Source organism: Marmota flaviventris, chromosome 10 (genome assembly GCF_047511675.1).
Source record: "Marmota flaviventris isolate mMarFla1 chromosome 10, mMarFla1.hap1, whole genome shotgun sequence".
Classification (NCBI taxonomy): domain Eukaryota; kingdom Metazoa; phylum Chordata; class Mammalia; order Rodentia; family Sciuridae; genus Marmota; species Marmota flaviventris.
The window spans coordinates 43,329,441-43,349,015 of record NC_092507.1 but is presented as its reverse complement, the minus strand read 5'-3'; the positions used below and the strand labels follow the sequence as shown (position 1 = coordinate 43,349,015).

Sequence of the window (19,575 nt, the reverse complement as noted above, 5' to 3'; positions counted from 1 at the left end):
CCATTACGAATCACCACAGGGACAGAATGAGGCCAGGAGCAGGGCAGATGTTTGCCCCAGACCACCAGGAAACAAGGTTGAGCTGGACTAGATCTCTGGCCTTCCAACCCCCAGGCAGGAGCCACAGGCAGGGGTGGGGGCCCAGGCCATGTCCTTCATTACCTATTATTGTGCTCAAAGGTCATTTGGGGGGTGGCAGGATTTTCTGCTTGACCTGTTAAGATGCAGGGAGGGTGAGGGGAAGAGGAGGAGGGCGGGGAGGGAGGAGGGACTTAAGGAGCTGTCTCCAGGCTGGGACATCCAGGACTGCAGGAGCCGGCCAAGTCTGGAGGAGCATTAGGTGCTGTTGGATCTCCTGCCCCCCACCCAATCCCAGCTGTGGGGAGTCTCAGGGACTCTGGGCTGTGAGGAGTAGGGAAGGGAACACTCTCTAGAAAGGGTCAGCATGGCCTGCAGGAAGAGCTGCTCGGAGCATCAGACCAAGTGGGTCCTTGCCGGCAGTGCCAGTGTGGCTCTGCTGTTCACCATTGGGATGGTGCTGGGCTTCACCCTACAGCGGGGCACTCGATCAGGTAAGAGTCATCCTGCAGCCACACAGTTGGTCTCCCCATTGCTGTCCTTCCTTGTTCCCACCAAGGCTCTCCTACCAACAGCTGATCAGATCTTTTCCTGTCCCTTATTCCAACTAGACTCACCCCCACCCACAGCTCTAGCTGCCTCTTCCATACCCCAACCCTACCAAGACTTCAACCCCAGTGGAGGGTCCCACTGATTTTCTTTCCCCTGGTCAGTTGCCTGAAGACCACCAAACCTCAGCCTTCGGCCCAGACCTCCCTCCTTTGCCCTCAGATGGGTACTCCCTCTTGGGAATTTTGTGGGCTCCTCAAACTCAACAGTCTGGGCTGAACTCAGCCTCTCCCTGTCTCCCTCCCTCTCCTTATCCCTTTCTTGGTGAACCTGGGGGAGCCTCCACATTCCCTGAGCCTGGTGCCTATGCCCGGCTCCTGAACCTTGAGGGCTCTGCCTTCCACCCTCTACCCTCCCCGCAGCCCCGCCTCTGAGACCTCTGATCTCCTGGACCCTGCAGTGGCCTCCCCTTCCTACGAAGTCCCTCTGCCACTAGCTTTCTCTTGCCAGTACCTGTCCCTCTCTGCAGCCAGCGAGCTTTTTCTTTTTTCTTTTAATTTATATATGACAGCAGAATGCATTACAACTCTTATTACACATATAGAGCTCAATTTTTCATATCTCTGGTTGTATACATAGTATATTCACACCAATTCATGTCTTCATACATGCACTTTGGATAAATAATGATCATCACATTCCACCATCATTAATTACCCCATGACCCCTCCCTTCCCCTCCCACCCCTCTGCCCTATCTAGAGTTTGTCTATTCCTCCCATGCTCCTGCTGTCTATCCCACTATGAATCAGCCTCCTTATATCAAAGAAAACATTCGACATTTGGTTTTTTGGGATTGGCTAACTTCACTTAGCATTATCTTCTCTAACTGCATCCATTTACCTGCAAATGCATGATTTTATTCTCTTTTATTGCTGAGTAGTATCCCATTGTGTATATAGGCCACATTTTTTTATCCGTTCATCCATTGAAGGGCATCTAGGTTGGCTCCACAGTTTAGCCATTGTGAATTGTGCTGCTATAAACATGGATGTGGCTGTGTCCCTGTAATATGCTGTTTTTAAGTCCTTTGGGTATAGACCCAGGAGAGGGATTGAGCCAGCCACCTTGTTCTAAACAACCCACTCACTCCCTGCCCCCAGGACCCACCCCACTCCTTTGCTGGCATCTAAGACCTTTCACCACCTGCCTGTAGCCCTCTTCTCCAGCCTTGCCTGGCCTGTCTCCATCTGTAGCAGGCCAGGGGCCATTCGTTTAAACAACCATGCTTTCCCGTGGCCGAGCCTTCATGTCTGTTGTTCTTTCTGTCTGTTCTTTCCCCATTTTCTGTCAAACATACATCCATCCTTCAAGATCCCTTGAATGTCCCCTTCTCTGTGACCTCCCTCTCTCTGCCCCAGGCAGCACCAGAGCCTCCATGGCCCCAGAATCCTGTGCCTTTCCCTCTCTGGCAGCACCAGGGACCGTGTGCCTCACAGTCCCCTGCAGCACATGGTGGGAGTCCAGGGAGGGTTGGGGTGACAGGTAAGTACCTTGGGCTGAGGCTAGGATGGACAGTAACAGCTCCTGGCATTCACTCCAGGCTGTGAGCAGGACATCTGCCGCCCCAACGCGGACATGCTGGAGTACCTGCTGAGCCTGGGGCAGATCAGTCACCGGGATGGCCTGTCAGTCACCTGGTACCACGCAGCCAACAGCCAGGAAGAGATGAAGGCTGCCCTGAGCAGTAAGTCCAGTTGCCAGAACTGGGGCAGCCCCGGGGGGGGGGGGGGTGCGGTGGAGGAGAGGAGGAGGGCAGAAGGGCGGCCGAGAAGCCGTGGTCACTGCGGCCTTAGAATGGCCATCTTTGTGTTCTTGTCATACTCCACCTGGGGAAGTGGGGCCCTGGACACTGAGGAACTGGCTCCAGGTAGTGCAGCTGATGAGCTCCAAGCCTGGGATTCGGAGCAGACGTCTGATTCCAAAGTCACCACTGCCCTCTGTCCCTTGGCCTGTCAGACGCCCACTGTCCTCCTAAGGAGGCCTTTGCCCTCAAGGTCTAAGGAAGCCAGAGATCTGAATTGGAATTCTGGAGCTACTAAAATGAATGGTGAACACTTGAGCAGCTTATGTGACTCCTCTGAGTCTCAGATGCAAAATGATTATGGGTGACCAGTCAGCTGCCACTCAGGTGGGACCCACATATCCACATCACACAGGGGTTCTCCAGGGAACACTGTGCAGCCCTCTTCATGGGCACCATTTTATAGAAGAAAAATGGAGGCTCAGAGAAGTCATGGACTCACTCTAGGCTGTGCTGTCAGAAAGTGGTTAGGGAGTGGAGGAGCCCGGGGCGGCAGCCCCACAGGGCATACCCAAGCCACTGTACTGTGCTTGATCCCTGGGTCAACGAGGAAACACTCTCTGTCCTTCAGGACATTTGGGAAGCTCAATAGAAAATGTTCGTCGAAGTGCTGGTGCTCTAAGCTGTAAGAGATGAAGTCGATGGTCCTCAGACTTGAGCCCGCTTCAGAAGACACAGGGTGCCAACCCGACCCCCGGGGTTTCTGACTAGTGGTTCTAGGGTGGGGCCCGAGAAGTTGCCTCTCCCACAAGTTCCCAGGTGAGGTTTATGCTGCTGGACGCAGGACTGCACTTTGAGAACTGTGGCCCAAGAAAAACCTTCCAATTTCAGATGAGGAAACTGGGGTGCAGAGTGGGAGAAGGTCTTATCCAAGGTCACACAGTGGGTCTGAAGCAGAGTGAGGCCTGGAGCCAGCCTCTAATGCCTGCAGGCTCCCCACACCTGTGGGCTTAAGATTAAAGCCTGGGAAATGCTTGATGAATGAATGAATGAGGAGAGGTGGGTAGGGAGGACTTTCCAGATGAGGCAGGCTGGGTGGGGAAGTTTGTGGCTGCTCCCAGATCTTCTCTGTCCCGGAGGCTAATTGCTAGACCTTGGTGACTAGGAGGACAAAGAGCCCTCTGCCCTGACAGAGATCCAAGCCAGAGAAGTACTCATCCAAGGAGAAAAATACTGAGGGAATGAAAGAAGGACCTGCCACCCCCAGGTTCTTCCCAGCTCAGCCCTGACACTGGTAGGAACCATCAAGGCCCCACCAAGGCAGGACCTTAGTTGAGAAGATAGCCAAGCGCCCCAAGCAGGCCCTGCCACCAGCAGGGAACTGCACAGGCTCCCCTTAGCCTAGCTCTGGGGGTCCAGAGAAGACCCCAGGTCTCCTCTCCTCCTGAGGATTCTGCCAGGTCCCTGCGGTAGACCTCTGGAGGAGGGTATTGCCTTCCTAAAGGGGCGCTGCTATAGAGGTGGGCTGGTGAAACCATCTTGAATGTAACTGGTCATCTGTGTGGAGAGGAGACCCGGAAGGCAGGCAGAAGTGGGCTCTAATTTTCCCTTGGCCATTTATCAGCAGAGTGATTTGAGACAAGTGACTTAGCTAGTTTACAGCTAAGCTCCCCACTCTGTACAGTGTAAACCCGTAAGGTGATCATTTATCATCCAAGCCAGGGCACGTTTGGCTTCGAACGAGGTCAGGATTGGGAATTATGCTGAGCAACAGAAATAAACCAGGGGGTCCCAGGTTACCTTAGGTAAGTGAGCTACTCTGTGCAAATAATAATTAACACTTGGTGAACACTAACCAGGGGCGTTTTACTACTTAATTCTTATAGATGAGGTAACCAGCTCAGGGGTCAGAGAAACTGCCCAGGGTTCCACAGCTGGCCAGTGTGAGGGCTGGGGCTGGAAGGCAGTGGTATGGATTGGGGGTCTGCACCCCCAGCCACCATGCTGTCCCTCCTCAATGCCTAACCCTCCTGGCCCAGGGAGGGTAGGTGAAGGACTTGGGAACTGCAGGTCCCTTTCCCTTTGGAGAGCAGCATCCTTCACTCTGATGGCAACCCCCTGAGGACCCGGGCTCCTACTGTGGCCACAGGAACCCCATCCTGCCCTCGTCTCTCTTGTCCCTTTTTGTTCCCACTCCCCAAGCAAGACAGCCCTTGGAAAGCATGACCCAACTTTTTTTTTTTTTTTTTTTTTGGTGGGGGGAGGATACCAGGGATTGAACTCAGGGGCACATCCCCAGCCCTATTTTGTATTTCATTTAGAGACAGGGTCTCATTGAGTTGCTTAGTGCCTCACTTTTGCTAAGGCTGACTTTGAAGTAGTCATCCTCCTGCCTCAGCCTCCTGGGCCGCTGGGATTACAAGAGGTATGTCACCGCTCCCAGCCATGAAACAATTTTTAAGGGAGAAGATTTCTCAGGAAGAAGCTGGTCCAGGTAGTGATTACGAGGAGGCCAATTAGGTTCAGAGTGGAATTTCCACCAGTACTTTGTCCCATCTGCTGAGTATTTGTGTGGACCCGACCCAGGAAGAAGAACGAGAAATGAGTCAGCCATGGGCTGTCTTTAAGATGCTCCTGGGGTCTCAAGGGAAGGTCACTGGGATGCAGAAACATGGCTCCCCCACCTCTACTTTCACCAGGCCAGAACTAGCCCCAGTGAAATAGGGGAGGGACCTCGGTGCTCACCTCTGAAGCTACCCTCTTATCTACCAGGTGCACCTTGGGCCTGGCTTCCCTAGGCCTCATGGAGCCCCAAAACCTTTGACCCGTCTCACTGCATTCCCAAGTGGCCAAAAGTTAAGATACAAAAGGACTTTGTGTTTCAGTCACAAAGTCCATCTTCACAACACTCACAAAGCCCTTCACGGATCCTAATCAGCTCTGTGGCCATATCTTGTGTTCTGGAGCAGGGAAGCTCGTCCCCTCTCACTAATGAGAGCAGCAGGGTCCCAGCCACCTCGAAGCACGAGGTATAACTCAAGGATGGAATGGGCTGATGTAAGAAGTGCTGGCAGCAGCCCATGGTCAGTGACCTCCATCCTAGAAACCTAGACACCTGGTTTAGACAAATCTGCTGAAATTCTCCAGGGCGTTGGGTGACCTCTAGCATCAGCCTGGGCCTGGCAAGGCTGTTCTTGACTTTGCCATTAATGACTCAGCCCATCATTCAACACCCATCTTTGAAGCACTTTCTTAGTCCTGGTTCCCTCTAGGCACCAGGAATTCGAGGGATGGTCAGTTCCCACCCAGACCCTGTTGTCACAGAAGTGATACTCAGGATGGCTGGCACCAGGTGAGCAAGAGCACCGCCCTGGCTGAGCACGCAAAGGAGAAGGTGGCTTTCCTGACAGCATGAAGCAGACTGGGGCTCCCTGAGGAAGTGATGTTTTCTCCCCACCCTGGGTGAGAGGTGTGGAGGGAAGAGGGTTGCAAGGTAGCAGCCACACCTAAGAACCCAGAGATGGGAAAGACAAGACAAGCTAGAGTCTTGCCACTCAAAGTGTGGTCCAGGGACCAGCAGCATGGACCTCTTTGGGGAGCACATTAGAGATGCAGAATCTTGGTGCTGCCCCACATCCACTGATCAGAACCTACATTTTAACAGTTCCTGGATGATTTCTGTGCACGTTAAAGTTGGAAAAAGTGGAGTGGCTGGAACCCAAGGCAAGAGGGAGGGAAAGAGAACTGAGATGAAACTGGAAAATGTTGTCAGGGTCTGGTCATGAAGGCTGTAAAGATGACCTTACAGAATTTGGATCTGAATCTCAGGAATATGGGTGGATTTTTAGTGAGTTTTTTAATTTGTTTTTTATCAGGATGATGATGTGGTCAGGTAGGTGTTTAGAACACTCTGTAGAGAAGAGGCTTGGAGGGCTGGGGTTGTGGCTCAGTGGTAGAGTGCTTGCAGAGCATGTGCAAGGCCCTGGTTTTAATCCTCAGCACCACATACAATAAATTAAATAAAAGTATTGTGTCCAACTACAACTAAGGAAAAAAATAAATATTAAAAAAGAGAGAGAGAAGAGGCTTGGAGCCATGCTAGAGGGATCAAAAGCAGTCAGGCTCAGTACACTGGAGAAAGGCCCCTGCCAACATTAGTTGCCTGTGATATTGTGGAAGCTGGACTTGAATCCCCCCTCAGTCCACTACACTTCCCAAACTCAAGCACCCCTTGCATGGTCTTCAGAGACTTTTAGAAAGGCCTGAGCCCCTACTAGATGAACTCTCAAAGACAGGGACATTCTCCTGATGGAGTTTATCTTGTGAAATTAAAAGATAAAAATAACAATGCTCAGTGCTGATAGGTATGTAGGTGAGGGAGGCCATCCCTGTTCACTAGGTGGAAATATGAAGCAGAACAGCCTCTCTGGAACGTAACTTGATAATATGGTCTTGTAAATGATCCTTTATTGGGCTGTAGCTCACTGGTGCTTGCCTAGCATTTTTGAGGACCCAGGTTCAATCATATATATTTAAGTATCTGGTATTTATATATATGTGTGTGTTTGTACATAGGTGTGTGTGTGTGTGTTTATACCAGATATATATATATCCTGTTTTATCCTGTTTTGGCCTGCACTCAGATCCTATTAGGAGGGATCAGAAAATCTTGGCAAAAAATTAGAAACAATCAAAATGATTCAAGGGTGGGGGGATGGTAAATCATATCATAGTGAATACCCTCAACAAGGTATTTTGACTAGTTTTGTTGTTACTTTTTTTTTTTTTTTTTTGGAACTAGGGATTAACCCAGTGGTGTTTTCCTACTGAGCTACATCCACAGCCCTTTCTATTTGTTCATTTTTATTTTGAAACAGTCTCACCAAGTTGCTTAGGGCCTCTCTAAGTTTCTGAGCTTTCTAAGTTGCTCAGGCTGACCTCCAACTTGTAATGCTCTTGCCTCAACCTCACGAGGCTCTGGAATTACAGGTGTGCACCACTGTATCCAGTTTTGTTTTAATGAGATGTAAAGAAGATTGTGAAAATGTCTCATAATGTTGCAAGAAAAAAAATTATAAATGCAAGGTAGTTTTCAACTTTGCAAAAATTACCCATAGGCAAAAATGAAAGAAAATCCATTAAAACATGAACTATGATGGAAATGTGGCTATTTCCCTCTGCTGTTTTTCTGTATTTTCAAATGTTCTATAACAAATGTATAATGCCCTTATGATGAGAAAAAATGTTTTTAAAAACTGAATTGTGTTCTGACCCTGAAACAGGCAACGCCATGGTCTTGGAGGCAGATGTTACTGTCCATGGGCTCAATACCGCGAATGAGACAGGGGTCCCCATCATGGCCCATCCCCCTGCCATCTACAGTGACAACACCCTGCAGCAGTGGCTGGAGACGGTGCTAGCCTCTTCCCTGAAGGGTATGTGCACCCTGGACCCCGCTTCAGCACCCCAGCTCTCTGGTCCTGGGGAGAGGTCCTCACCAGTTGCTCACCACCCTGACTTCCTTCCCAGTGTGCCAGACACGCAGGCTCAGTGAAGACCGGGTGAGGTGGGGAAGTAAAGGTGCATGTCCAGGTGTCCTCTCCTGGACACACGGGTGAGATGAGGTGCCAGAGCAGTGCAGAGCAAACTACAAAGTGCCCCTTGTGTTCAGGGCGTCCCCTCCTGTATCCACAATACTGGATGCAAGATGTTCAGAGCTAAACTTCACACCTGCCCCCATGTCACAGTATCAGGTACCCTCAGAACCCAGGCACCCTCCTAGTGTCTCCCTCTCCCCCACCCTCCACTCAGCTGCTGCATCTGCGAATTCGATCTCCAGCCCCAGCCCCGTCATCCCTCTCCTGGACCTCCTTCCTCACTGGCTCCTGTCCCAAACTCAGCCCCTCTGGCCTTCCCTTGCCTACTGAGTGCTCATGTGCACGTGCTCTCTCTCTCTCTCTCTCTCTCTCTCTCTCTCTCTCTCTCTCACACACACACACACACACACACACACATACACTGTGACCATTCCAAAAGGCCAGTATTTTCATAACATTTCCTGCTTTGACCCTCAATGGCTCCCCATTGTCTTGGCCTGGCTTTCAATATCTTTTCTAATTTTCCAGCCCCACCTCCGCACCACCCTGAATGAGATGGGCTTCCATTTGCATTGCCTGACTGTGCCTAGATGCTCCCTCAAACACCCCCTCCTGGCGGCCACACCACTTCCCTGCAGGCCCTGGTAGTTCAGGAGCCTCTGAGCCTGTCCAGGAATCCCCATGCCCAGGCCCTTAGCTGGCCTCTGCTTCCGCCCCACAGCGGGTGGGACTCACTGCTCTCGAGGCGAGCGCTTCTCTGGGTTGGCTCTGTTCAGTCCTCACACCCAGCCACCATCTGCCCTGTCTTCCCACCTTCCCGAACCTCCATCACACACACCCTACCTGCTGGCTCAGCCACTAGAGTCACATCTTCCAGTTCCCCAAGCCCTTGCCTCCTCCCCACAGGTATCAAACTGGACTTCAAGAGCCTCAAGGCCGTGGGCCCCTCCCTGGACCTCCTGCAACAGCTGACAGAAGCCGGAAAAGTCCAGAGGCCCGTGTGGCTCAATGCTGACATTCTAAGGGGCCCCAATGTGCCCCTCCCAATTGAGGTCAATGCCACCCAGTAAGTGTTCACTTCTCTGCCCCAGCTGCACCCAGCCCTCTTCCATCAACACCTAGCATGGAAGGAGAACTTAGCGAACCTTCCTTGAGTCTGCCTTCAGTCCACCATGTAATCTCACCTGAGTCTTTGCATATGCTGTTCCTTTTGTCTTGAGTGCCTTTCCCCCTTTTTGGAAGAACTTCTGCCCAGTTACTAACATCTCCAGAAACATACCTGACTTCCCAGGCTGCTAAGAGGCTTCCTCTGGGGCCCACAGTTCCCAAATTTCTTCCTAACACAGCCCCAATCTCATTGGGTGATCACTGTTCACAGGTTTTCACCCCCACTGTGGACTCCCGGGGGGCAGACAGGGCCAAGCTCAGGACTTGGCTGCAAGAAAAGTCTAAAACATTGGCTCCATCCCAGTCCCCCTGCACATCCTTCCACTAACAGCCCTGGGACACCAGCTGCAGAGTGTGCAGTGGGTTGCAAAGGAGGTTTGTATGGAAGGAAGGGATGTCCTTAACTTGGTCCTTAAGCAGGCAGCACTGCTAGGTGAGGAGTGGGTTTTCCTCCCCATTCTACAGATGTGAAAAAAAATCACAGAAATTGAGGCTCAGCTTGTTGAATGTTTATTGTGCTTCCCAGGCACTGTTTTAAGCACTTTACTTGAAGAATACCACTTAACGCTTGTAATGAGAATGAGGTAGGTGCTATTGCCTTGGGTTTACAAATATAGGAACTATCTTATGGAAGTTAAATGATCTGCCTACATCTATTAGTAGCAGAGCAGAGATTCAAACCTAGGCCTTTGTCGTTCTAAGCTCCATGCTCTTTACCTTCCATTTCTTTCTCACCCCATCTGTTCATCAGACCATCCATCCAACGTTCATGTGTGTCTCCAACTGGGACACTTGGAAAGTAGCAGTTTGAAAATGTAGTCAATGGACCAAGAGAAATATGGTTAGTCTTCTTGGAGTGTTGATTTTACTCATGATGTGGGGGGGAAGGATTGTTTGCATGTTAAAATTTGCATAAGAGCATTTTTTTTTTTTTTTTTTGTACCAGGGATTGAACCCAGGGACACTTCACCACTGAGCCACATCCCAGTCCTTTTTATATTTTATTTGGAGACAGGGTATAATTAAATTCCTGAGGCCTCACTAAGTTTCTGAGGCTGGGATTTTTTTTAATATATTTTTTTTTTTTTAGTTGTAGTTCAACACAGTACTTTCATTTTATTTTTATGTGGCGCTGAGGATCGAACCCAGCGTTCTACACATACTAGGCCAGCACTCTACCGCTGAGCCACAACCCCAGCCCCCTGAGGCTGGCTTTGAACTCACGATCTTCCTGCCTCAACCTCCCAGTCTCTGAGATTACAGGCGTGTGTCACCACACCTGGCTTAAAAGCAAAATTTGAAAAAAAAATTAAGTCTGAAATTTGCCAGGTGTGGTGACATATGCCTATAATCCCAGAAGCTCAGGAAGCTAAGCCAGGAGTATCACAAACTCGAGGCCAGCCTTGGCAACTTAGTGAGACCCTAGCTGAAAATACAAAATTAAATTAAAAAGGAAAGGAGATGTAGATGATTGATGGAGAGCCCCTGGGTTCAATCCCGAGTACAGAGAAGAAGAAGCCCTTCCTTTTCGGAAGTGATGCTGTTATTTGAGAATCAGAGGTTGACCAGCCCCAGGTCAGAGTCAGGGCCTGAACCCAGACTTCCCTGGCCCCAGAGTGCGTGCCCCACTTGTGGGTCTGTGAACAAGTCACTCTGTTCTTCAGGCTCTGCAGCCGCCCTCCTGTCACAGACTCAACAGGCCCCGCCACTTCCTCTCGCTGCGATGAGGACACAAGAGAAGAGGACAGGACCAGCGTGGCTCTGAAAGACCAGTGTCTCCCTTCTCTGCAGGTTCCTGGCACTGGTCCAGGAGAAGTATCCTCAAGCCACCTTGTCTCCAGGCTGGACCACCCTCTATATGCCCCTGTTCCCAAACAGCACCTACACTCAAGCCATGGTGGAGAAGATGCAGGAGCTGGTGGGAGCGCTGCCACAGAGGGTCACCTTCCCTGTGCGGGCTGTCATGGTGCGGGCTGCCTGGCCCCACTTCAGCTGGCTGCTGGGCCAGTCAGAAAGGTGAAACCCCACAGCTGCTCTCACGCCCCTGCTGGTTTCAAACCCACCTCTGGGATTAGGTGCCGGGGGAAGATCCCTGATCCCGACCTTTAGGCTAGAAAGTCCTAAAGATCATCTTGTCCAACCCTACTGGTGCTCACACCTACAATGTCCCTGTCTTTTATTTGTATACCTCTGGTGACGGGCTGCTCACTACTTCCTGGGGGTGGGGAGGGCAGGTTTCCATTGGTGGGTAACTGTCTGCCTGTTAACAAATGTTTATTCTGAGATGAGACAGAATCCATCTCCCGGCAGCTTCCTCCCATAGGCCACCTATGCCCCTGCGGCTGCAGAGATTATACCTACAACCTCTGCCCAGAATAGCCCTATAGGGCTTAAGGGACCCCCCCCACCCTACCCTGCAACCAGCTCTCAGCCGCCCAACCCTCCCTTTCTCAGCCCTTCCCCACAAAAATCCCAAGGTGGCCCACTTCCCTCTTCACACTTGACCTCCCCACACCTTGCCCTCTGTCCTTGTCCCTTTCCTAAGGCAGAGCTTGAAAATAGGTACTCTGAGTGGACAGCTCCTCTGTCCTTCCAGACTTTGGCTTGCAGTTACCCCCAGGAATGGGCAGTGCTCAGGGAGGAGGGGCTGTGTGACACTGGAGGACTGATGCCCCACCCTTGGGCCCAGCCAGCCTCTGGTTCTGAGCACAGGAGGGGGGCCGAGGGTCTTGCTGGGCCCAGACTGGCACTGAGCCAGCTGTCTGGGCCCAGGTACAGCCTGACACTGTGGCAGGGCGCCTCCGACCCCGTGTCAGTGGATGATCTCCTCTACATCCGGGACAACACCGCCACCCACCAAGTCTACTATGACCTCTTTGAGCCTGTCCTGTCACAGTTCAAGCAGCAGGCCTGTAAGGAAGGAGCCTGGGGAGGGTGGTGTGGGTTGGATTCTGCATAGGGCAGCCCCTGGGTGGGCCCTGGAGCAGAGCTGGGGGGAAGGAACATCAGAAGGGGAAGATCCTGGGTGGAATAGGAGGAGAGATTCTGCTATTGCAACTTAGCCCCGCCCGGGATGGCATTCTATTTAAGTGTCATATTCATGAAGCTGGAGTTCCAATTTATAGGTAGGGAAACAGGTGTAAACAGTTACAGAGTTTATATGTCATCAGATCTTAACAAGGCAGAGCTCTTATCAGAACTCAGCAAATTCCAACCCTGTAGACTTTCCATGTAGCACAGTCTCTCTGTGGGTGAGACTTAATAATCCAGATGCTACTGTGCATATTTGCTCCCTTGACCCTGCAGCTGAGTGGTCACAGGGGGTCCCATCAGAGTCCACATCCCCACTGTGGGAGCTACCTAAGTGAGGGGGAGGATACTAGCTGTGGGTACAGCTAGCTCTGGTTCCATCCAGTTCCAATCCAGTAACTGCTGAAGGACCTTGGGCAAATCACTTCTCCTAGTCTATCAAAGCGGGGAGATGACAGCAAGAGTCTTGGAATAAGGTAGAATCGGAGCATATAGAAGGCACTCTGAATGGTCGCCACTTCATCTCAACAATTTTGGACCCCACAGTGAATGCCACAAGGAAGCGAATGTACTACACCGGCAGTAGCCTGATCCCTGTTCTCCAGCCACCCGCGGGTGATGGTCTGGGCGTGGAGTGGCTGCTTCCAGAAGTGCAAGGCAATGGCAGAACAGCAGTGATCACGCTCCCTGGTAAGTCTGTCTACAGCCCTGGTACCCCTAGCTGACCTGCAAGGGTGTCCTTTGCCAGTGGACCTTGGACCTCGGTTACCATGGCAACATGGGCCCATGTAAGCCACACACTGTATACAAAGTAGGGTGGGGCCGGGGGAGTGGGGTAGTCTCAAGAGCACTGGCTTCCTGGCCTTCAGACCAGCACTCTTGAGTCCTCAGTCACATGATGCTATAGGAGGAGCCGGCATCTGCCCCAGGTCTATGTCACAAGTAAAGGCCAAGAGCTGAGCTGGCAGCTTATCACTTTAGTCTTGACAAGTACCAGGCACCACAACTGAAACCCAGAACAAGGTTAGAGGATTCCAGAGAGGCAAGGCCGTCCCCATAGCCACACCCCCACCCCACCCCGTGCCCTTTTAACAAGAGATTCTGGCTCCCTTGGGAACCTGAGACCAGCCATGGTTGCCTCTTCCAGACAGAGAAGGCGTGATCCTGCTGGACGTTGGTCTCCAGGGAACTGCAGCCGGGGACCCTGTGCCCATCGTCCGTGCCCCAGGCAGCGCTGCCCTGACACTGGAGTCATGCCTGCTGCAGCTGGCCACGCGCCCTGGGCGCTGGGGCCTCCACGTGCACATAGTAGAGCCCGCAGCCCTCCGTCCGTCCCTGGCCATCCTGGCACACCTCTCAGCCCTTGGCCACCTGCCTCGGCCTGTGTGGGTCGGGGCCACAATCTCATATGGGAGTTTTGTGGTCCCTGGCCACACGGCTGGCAAAGAGTTCCTTAAGGCTGTGGCTGAGGTATTCCCCCATGTGACCGTGGCACCCAGCTGGCCCGAGGAGGTGCTAGGCAGTGGCTATGGGGAGCGGCTGCTCATGGATATGCTGGAGCTCTGCCAGGGACTCTGGCAACCTGTGTCCTTCCAGCTGCAAGCCGGGCCACTGGACCAGAGCATGGTGGGAGCTGTGGCCAGGCTGCTGGCAGCCTCCCCCGGGGCCACCGTCACAGTGCAGCACAGCCCCACTGGGAGCAGCTGTACAGCTGTGTGGGCAGGGCTGCTGGCAGCCAGCGGGGTGGACAGGACCAGAGTCTACTGCAGGCCCCCCCAGGGGTACCACAAGGACTCGTGGGCAGATGTTGGCAGAAACTGACCGCCCAGTGGTGCCGGGCCAGCCAACTCCTAGGTCCAAGCTTCCCTGCAGGAGGCAGGAGGAATAAATGCCTCTGCCTTCCTCCTCGCACGGCACGAGAGTCCTTGGGGGCAGCTGGAGGGGAGCCTAGAGGGTCTGGAGGCTGGGGGCCAGGTCATTGCGATTGTCCAGGAGGAAACGTTCGCAAGCCTTGAAGGTGGTGTAGAACTCCGAGGAGAGGCCGGACACGTTGGTGGTCACGTAGTTGAGGAAGTCCGGGCTGACCTGGTTGTAGTAGGACACCTGCAGAGCAGGAAGCCATGCTCAGGGAAGCAGAGAAGGGTGAGGGGCATGGCCCACCCCTGGGCATGAGGCAGGGGTGGGGAGAGTCGCCTTCTGGGAGAGCAGCAGATACAGCCCAGCTCCGTGGAGTCTTGAAGGTCAGTTGATAGGCGTGACCTTCTCCAGCCGGTTTCCCCTAACCCTCCTCAGGGTGCTGACAACCCTGGCTGCCAGTCACCACACACTGTACTGTCATTGGGCATCTTTTCCCTCAGTTATGTGGCGTTCAGGGAAGGGGCTAGGTCTCCAGAACCTCCTACAGAATCCCCCTTAAATAAAGGTGCTCTGGGGCTGCAGAGAAACGTTGGACTTTGGCCTGGAACATGGCCCCCACCCCCAGCCTGTTGGCTCAAGTGTGCTGATGTAGCCAACACTGGCTGAGGCTCACCAGACTGGAGCTGCAGGGCCCCACAGGAGCTGGAAGCTGGTGTGGGAGCTCAAGTCCCCCCTTTCTCAGCCTCCTCCCCACCTTTTCAATTAACGCGGACTGCCTTGCTGAGTTTTATGGGCCTCAGAGCCATATAAAGCCTTCCCAGACAAGAAGTATACAAGTAAATAAATAATGAGATGAATTTTTAGATCAGAACCCAGCCTTCTGCTGTCGGCATCCTGAGCTTTCTCCAGGCTCTCATTTAGTCGCACCCATCAGATCTTAATGCAGCCTCCTTTTCAGCCTCCGATACTCTGAGGCTCCCCCAGGTTGGGAGAGGGAGGATGCTGGAAGGGGACCCAGGTCTGGACTTGTCCTAGCCCAGCAGCACTGAGCTCAGTAGAGTTCAAAAAAATGCTGTTGGACGCCAGGCCTCACCTTGGTCAACTGGTCCCCCTCGCGCCAGAGGCAGAAGCCTGAGCAGAGGGTCTCGGCACGACGGTACTCTGGTGTCTCGCAGTGCGTGGGCAGCGTGACTGACCTCATCGCAATGACGTAGGGGTCCCTGGAGTGGAGGGAAGCGGAGGGGGCAGAGATCAGCCACAGAAGGGAGGGTCCACCCCATCCCCCAAGCCTGAGCTTTGGCTCCAGGCCAGGCTGGGGAGAAGAGGCAGCTACACCACCCGCTGGGGGGTCGCCTGGAAAAGTCCCTCCACTGTGGACAGGCAGGGGGAGAGCCGCATGTGATTTTATTCATCCTCCTGTCCCTGTCTAGACAGAAGGGACACCACTATCTTGGCCTCCCCACCAGTGGCAGAGCTGACAGGCTCATGGCCCTCCAGTCACAAAGAGGAGGGTCCAAGGAGTACGTGTGAGAAGTGCCTTGTCCAGGGCCTTGAGTGTGGCAGCCTTGGCCACCCAGGCCACAGAGGGCCCTGCTTTAGGGCACAGGTGACTCAAGATGAAGTGTGAGCTTCCATTTCCCACCGTCCCCACAGTAAAACCATGGCAGCCCAGAAAAATCTAGTGGGGCCTGGGATCCCACAACCAATGGGAAGCAGAGTCTAACTCCAGGATGAGGCTCCCTCCCCAGGGAGGGGGATGAGGCCTCCCCAGCTGGCCACCTTATTGCATCCCCAGAAGGTAGGCACCTACCCATTGTCACAAGGCTTGCGCCGTGAGGCCAGGATCACAAAGTCCTGGGGCTTGGCATCACGACCAAGGGCAGGGCTGATGATGTGGTAGATGGCATCATCCTCGTCCACCTGTTGCACTAGTTCCACGCTCCTGGGGGGAGGCCAGAGCTCAGGGCCCAGGGAGCCACACCCGCTCCCATGGGACAGTGGGTCTGCTGGGCCCCACATGCCACAGCCACCCTCAGCACCGTCTGTGATGGAGACTTCTTTCCCTGCACTAGTCAGCAGGACCCAGACAGAGGGCCTGAAGGCCCAGCCAAGGACACATGCAGGCACAGGCACATTCACACAGACACACAAGCAAATACACAGGGACAAAGCCACGTATAAACCCATTCACACGTGACAGACACGGGTAGATAACTGAACACGCATCTGTGTACATCTGTATGTCCCACAGAGGTGTGAAGGCTTGGTAGTTGTGGTTTATTTTTAGTGTGTACCCACTGTGTGCCAGGTACTATTTTCAGGGCTACATGCATATTATGTCTCTGGCACAGCCCTGTGCAGTGGGCACCCTCAGAATCCCCACGTTATAGACGAGGGGCTGAGACAGGGCAATCACCTGTCCCTAACTGTAGAGCTAAGAGGGACACAGGGCTGGGATTTCAGCCTCCAGACAGAGAACCGTAATCCCAGACACACACGGCACACACATACCCAGGTACATGCACGCAGGCTCACATCAGCACACGAGGAGAACCACACAGATATGTACAGCCATGTCCAGACCAGCCACCTCCCTGGCTCTCCCCCTACACTGGGAGGCTGTCTTGGGAGTGGGGTAGCTGTGGTCAGGGGAAAGGGAAACAGGCTGGAGATTCTCTTTACCTTCAAGGGATGCCAGAGGCCATCAAGTATCAAGATTCCATATGATCACTAGCCCACCTCCTCCAACACCCCACCTCCCCACATCCACCACCCACCAACTCTCAGTCTCCCAGAGTGCACCCCACAGGCCTGGGCTCTTTAGAGCAGCACTACCCTTCCTGTGAAGAGATCTTCAGTAGGTTCGATGCTGCCAAGCAGGCCAGACCGGGGCAGGCAGACCAGGTAGGAAGGGGAAAGCAAACTTGTCTTAAGTCAACTGTGATATGTATGGCTCAGTGGTAAAGCATTTGCCTAGCATGCATGAGGCCCTGGGTTTGGCCCCCAGCATCAAGAAAACAAAAAATCAACTTGCCAAATGACAGTACCCTGTATTGCCAGACACACAGACCCTCCTTATGGAGGCTCCTCACATAAGCCATTGGAGAGGTGACCAAAGACCCCAGACCTAGGGTGTTCGCATAACAGAAAATGCTTTGAGGGTCTTGAAGAAAACACAAGTTTAAACATTAACTTTCCTATATTGAGCACTGACATTTTGGCTATTTTCCTAAAAAATATTTATCTTCCCTGACTAAATTCAAGAAGATATATAAAAAATCAGGCACTCTTGCCTCTCCCAGGAGCCCTGCACTAGGAGTTCTAAGTCTTTTTCTCACCTTCCTTTTTCAAAAAGATTCCTGCTTGCTTCAGGGGAAAAAAAAAAGATATATGAAGAATCAGTAAATTTGGAGAACAAATGTATTCAAAGGAATAACATTCATAGTCAATCACTATATTTAAAAGTAACATTGGCCAGGCGTGGTGGTGCACACCTGTAATCCCAATGGCTTGCGGGGCTGAGGCAGGAGGATCGTGAGTTCAAAGCCAGCCTCAGCAACTTAGTGAAGCCTTAAGCAACTCAGTGAGACCCTGTCTCCAAATAAAATACAAAAAAAAAGGGCTGGGAGTGAGTGCCCCTGAGTTCAATCCCTGGTGTCAATAAATAAAAGTAACATTCACATACATACTTTAAAAAATTGACAAACTAAATTCTGCAAGTTGGCTACTTTACTTAGATGGTCTAAACATGGGAGGGAGCCCCATGGGAGCCCCACCCACCCCTCAGCCTCCCAACCTCATTCCAAGCAATCCCTGGGCCCCCTTGGAGCAAAACTCCACAGAATGTGGTTTGAATATCCTCTGAGTATAAATCCATGATTCCCATTCCAAGTACCCATATTAAGAGGGAGGAAACTGAGGCCCAGAAAGGAAGTGGGGCCCCAAGTCACACAGCTAGTTAAGGCAGAAACAGGACTTAAATCCGGGCCTCCAAGTCCAATCCCAGGCTCAGTCTCTTCCCTGAGAGCTAAAAATGCCTATGACCCTGACTACAATCTCCCACCACACTCCTAGTTCCCACTGAAGGCCAGCAGGGGTGAGCATGAGGTGGGACAGCTCCACAGGAGATACCATATGCCACCCCAGTCCTGAGAAGGGACCCAGCCTGGCTAGCCCCCAGGCCCTCACCGGTAGTGCTTGTCCCACTCCGGCCTGCGCTGCAGGTCTGAGAGCAGCAGGAAGGCCTGGGCTGCATCCACGTGCACCACCATCTCCAGATGGAAGGAGAAAAACTTGTCTTCCTCCAGGCTGTACAGGCGGACCTGCATGGACCAAGGGCAGCCGCAGCCCTGCACCTCCTCCCCAGACTGTGCTGGGTGGTGGGGTGCTGCCTGGGATGCTAGGGGCAGGGGCTGAAAGCTCAGGGTGGCCACTGACTCGCTGTGTGACTGTGAACTGGCGCTTAAACCTCTCTCAGCCTCAGCTGCATCCCACAGAATGGATCCCTGATCAAAGTCAGCACAAAGGGACCGACCGGAAGGAATCTTAAGCAGTGCCTGAGGCAGCAACGCAGGGGCTCCTCAGAGCCAGGTGTCCCTGTGACTCCTTGCATCATTGGTGGGCAATTGATTTGTCCAAGGTGCAGGTAAGCGTGGCAGAGCTCAGATGCTACTCCACTTCCCTCATCCCCGCGGTGACTCACTATAGAAGGGGCAGAGGGAGGGAGGGGTGTTGGGTAGGGAGCAGCAGATATGCAGGCAGGAGGGAAGGGCTGGGCTCCAGGTCCTGGGGACAGGCCTGTTTCTAGAACTGGGTTGGTTTCATGGTCTCACTAAATTGCTTTGAAGAGATCCCCTTCTGCCATAAGTGGCCTGAGAGGTCCTGTCACCGGCCACCAGCCTCCTTTGGCCACTCAGAAGGGAGAGAAAACATGGGTGGGCAGGGTCAGCTACCTGACTGATCTCCGAGGACAGCACCCAGTCGTCCTTGGCCATGAGCATCTTCAGGGAGGACACGTTGTTGTAGCTCAGGTACACCTAGGAAGAGCACACAGAGGCTGCCCTCCCCTCCTGAGGGTTCCTGGGTCAAGGCCACACTGGCATGGGAGAGCCTGAGGAGAGCCTGAGGCCTTGGGGAAGGAAGTGCAGGCTGGTTCTGATCCAGACAAGCTGCTCTCAGGCCTCAGCACCCTTCCGCCAAGCAGGGCACGTAGGCAAGCCCCTCGAAGACTAACCCTCTGAGCAAGGCGTAGGCCTCCCTAGTCCCTGTTCCCTTCAGGTTCCTTCCAATAGGGAGGATGAGGGGACCCTGATGGGCCTGAGGGCTGTCCCCTTGGAGCAGAGAGCCTTACCTGGTTGCTAGGGTCCCAGGGAACAGAGAGGGGCATCTCCGCCTGCTTGCAGGACACAATGTACTTCCTGGGAGGAGGGAAGAAGAGGCCATTACCCTCCACAGACTTCATAGCTGTTTGCCAGGCCCTGTGCAGAGCCCAGTG

The 19,575-nt window shown here is 53.0% G+C and overlaps 2 protein-coding genes across 5 annotated transcripts in view; one reads left to right on the top strand and one right to left on the bottom strand.

Moving 5' to 3' along the window:
* Nucleotides 1-445: 445 nt before the first annotated feature.
* On the top strand, nucleotides 446-14,079 carry Fam151a (family with sequence similarity 151 member A). Its single transcript, XM_027944959.3, has 8 exons — nucleotides 446-558; nucleotides 2,225-2,373; nucleotides 7,713-7,865; nucleotides 8,934-9,093; nucleotides 10,986-11,210; nucleotides 11,967-12,106; nucleotides 12,771-12,914; nucleotides 13,372-14,079. The coding sequence occupies exons 1-8, from the start codon at nucleotides 446-448 to the stop codon at nucleotides 14,043-14,045; spliced, it is 1,758 nt and encodes a 585-aa protein (XP_027800760.2). The 3' UTR covers nucleotides 14,046-14,079.
* The window catches only part of Acot11 (acyl-CoA thioesterase 11), a 45,496-nt gene continuing 39,109 nt past the window's right edge, over nucleotides 13,189-19,575 (bottom strand). For all 4 annotated transcript variants that reach the window (XM_071617871.1, XM_071617872.1, XM_071617873.1 and 1 more), the window contains exons 11-16: nucleotides 19,432-19,498; nucleotides 19,034-19,117; nucleotides 18,270-18,403; nucleotides 15,892-16,023; nucleotides 15,175-15,301; nucleotides 13,189-14,327 (exon numbers count right to left, since the gene is read on the bottom strand). In XM_071617871.1, coding sequence (XP_071473972.1) covers nucleotides 14,172-14,327; nucleotides 15,175-15,301; nucleotides 15,892-16,023; nucleotides 18,270-18,403; nucleotides 19,034-19,117; nucleotides 19,432-19,498 — 700 coding nt within the window. In that variant the 3' untranslated portion in view covers nucleotides 13,189-14,171. The remainder of the gene's footprint in view (nucleotides 14,328-15,174; nucleotides 15,302-15,891; nucleotides 16,024-18,269; nucleotides 18,404-19,033; nucleotides 19,118-19,431; nucleotides 19,499-19,575) is intronic.

Bases quoted from the DNA above. Each gene is read 5' to 3' on its own strand.
- Fam151a (XM_027944959.3), top strand. From the start codon at position 446: ATGGCCTGCAGGAAGAGCTGCTCGGAGCATCAGACCAAGTGGGTCCTT. The intron at 7,866-8,933 runs GTATGTGCACCC...TCCTCCCCACAG, and splicing joins GCTAGCCTCTTCCCTGAAGG to GTATCAAACTGGACTTCAAG. The intron at 11,211-11,966 runs GTGAAACCCCAC...GTCTGGGCCCAG, and splicing joins CTGCTGGGCCAGTCAGAAAG to GTACAGCCTGACACTGTGGC.